The sequence below is a fragment of the Morone saxatilis genome, unplaced genomic scaffold (assembly GCF_004916995.1).
Source record: "Morone saxatilis isolate NCDOM2014 unplaced genomic scaffold, NCSU_SB_2.0 Contig7, whole genome shotgun sequence".
NCBI lineage: Eukaryota > Metazoa > Chordata > Actinopteri > Moronidae > Morone > Morone saxatilis.
The window spans coordinates 18,536,019-18,536,577 of NW_023340246.1; the positions used below are offsets into that span (position 1 = coordinate 18,536,019).

At 60.6% G+C, this 559-nt stretch overlaps 1 protein-coding gene across 1 annotated transcript in view; it reads right to left on the reverse strand.

Moving 5' to 3' along the window:
• nkx2.4b (NK2 homeobox 4b) overlaps positions 1-277 on the reverse strand; it is a 1,952-nt gene extending 1,675 nt beyond the window's left edge. Inside the window, exon 1 of the mRNA XM_035678964.1 lies at positions 3-277. Within this exon, the coding sequence (XP_035534857.1) occupies positions 3-277 (275 nt within the window). The remainder of the gene's footprint in view (positions 1-2) is intronic.
• Between the last annotated feature and the right edge of the window lie 282 nt (positions 278-559).

Here is a 559-nt window from a genome sequence, read left to right on the forward strand (position 1 = left end):
CTGAGGAAGAGGAGGAGGATGAGGATGAAGAGGAGGACAGGTGGTGATGGTGATGGTGGTGATGGTGATGGTGGAGATGAGGCGGCTGATGCTGCTGCCCCTGCTGCTGATGCTGCATACCCGGCTGTGAGACCTGCGGCTGCCGGTAGGCGCTCAGCTGGGACCCTAGGCTCCCCGCGGCGGGATCCATACCTCCGTACCTCCGGTAGCTGTCCTCCATCGGGCTCAAAATGTCGGTGACTGAGAAGGGAGTGGAGTGCTTTGGGCTGAAGGACATGGTGCGGCCACCCCGTGCTCTGGCTGGATGTGGTCGGGTCTGTCCGGTGGGTGTCTGCCTGCGTCCCCCTCCCTCCCTCCGGCTTTTTGCTTCTTCTGTCTCCCTGGGAAGAAGTCCAGCTGATCGGCTGCAGGAGGAGAGGAGTTGCCCTTATCCCGCCGGACTCCAACACATGGAGGGGCGGAGCGACGCGGACACGGCAGCCAACAATGCAATTGACATTACAGAGGTAAGTGGAGAAAATGGTTTGGACCTACTTTCTTCCTCCGCAGGTGCGGTTTG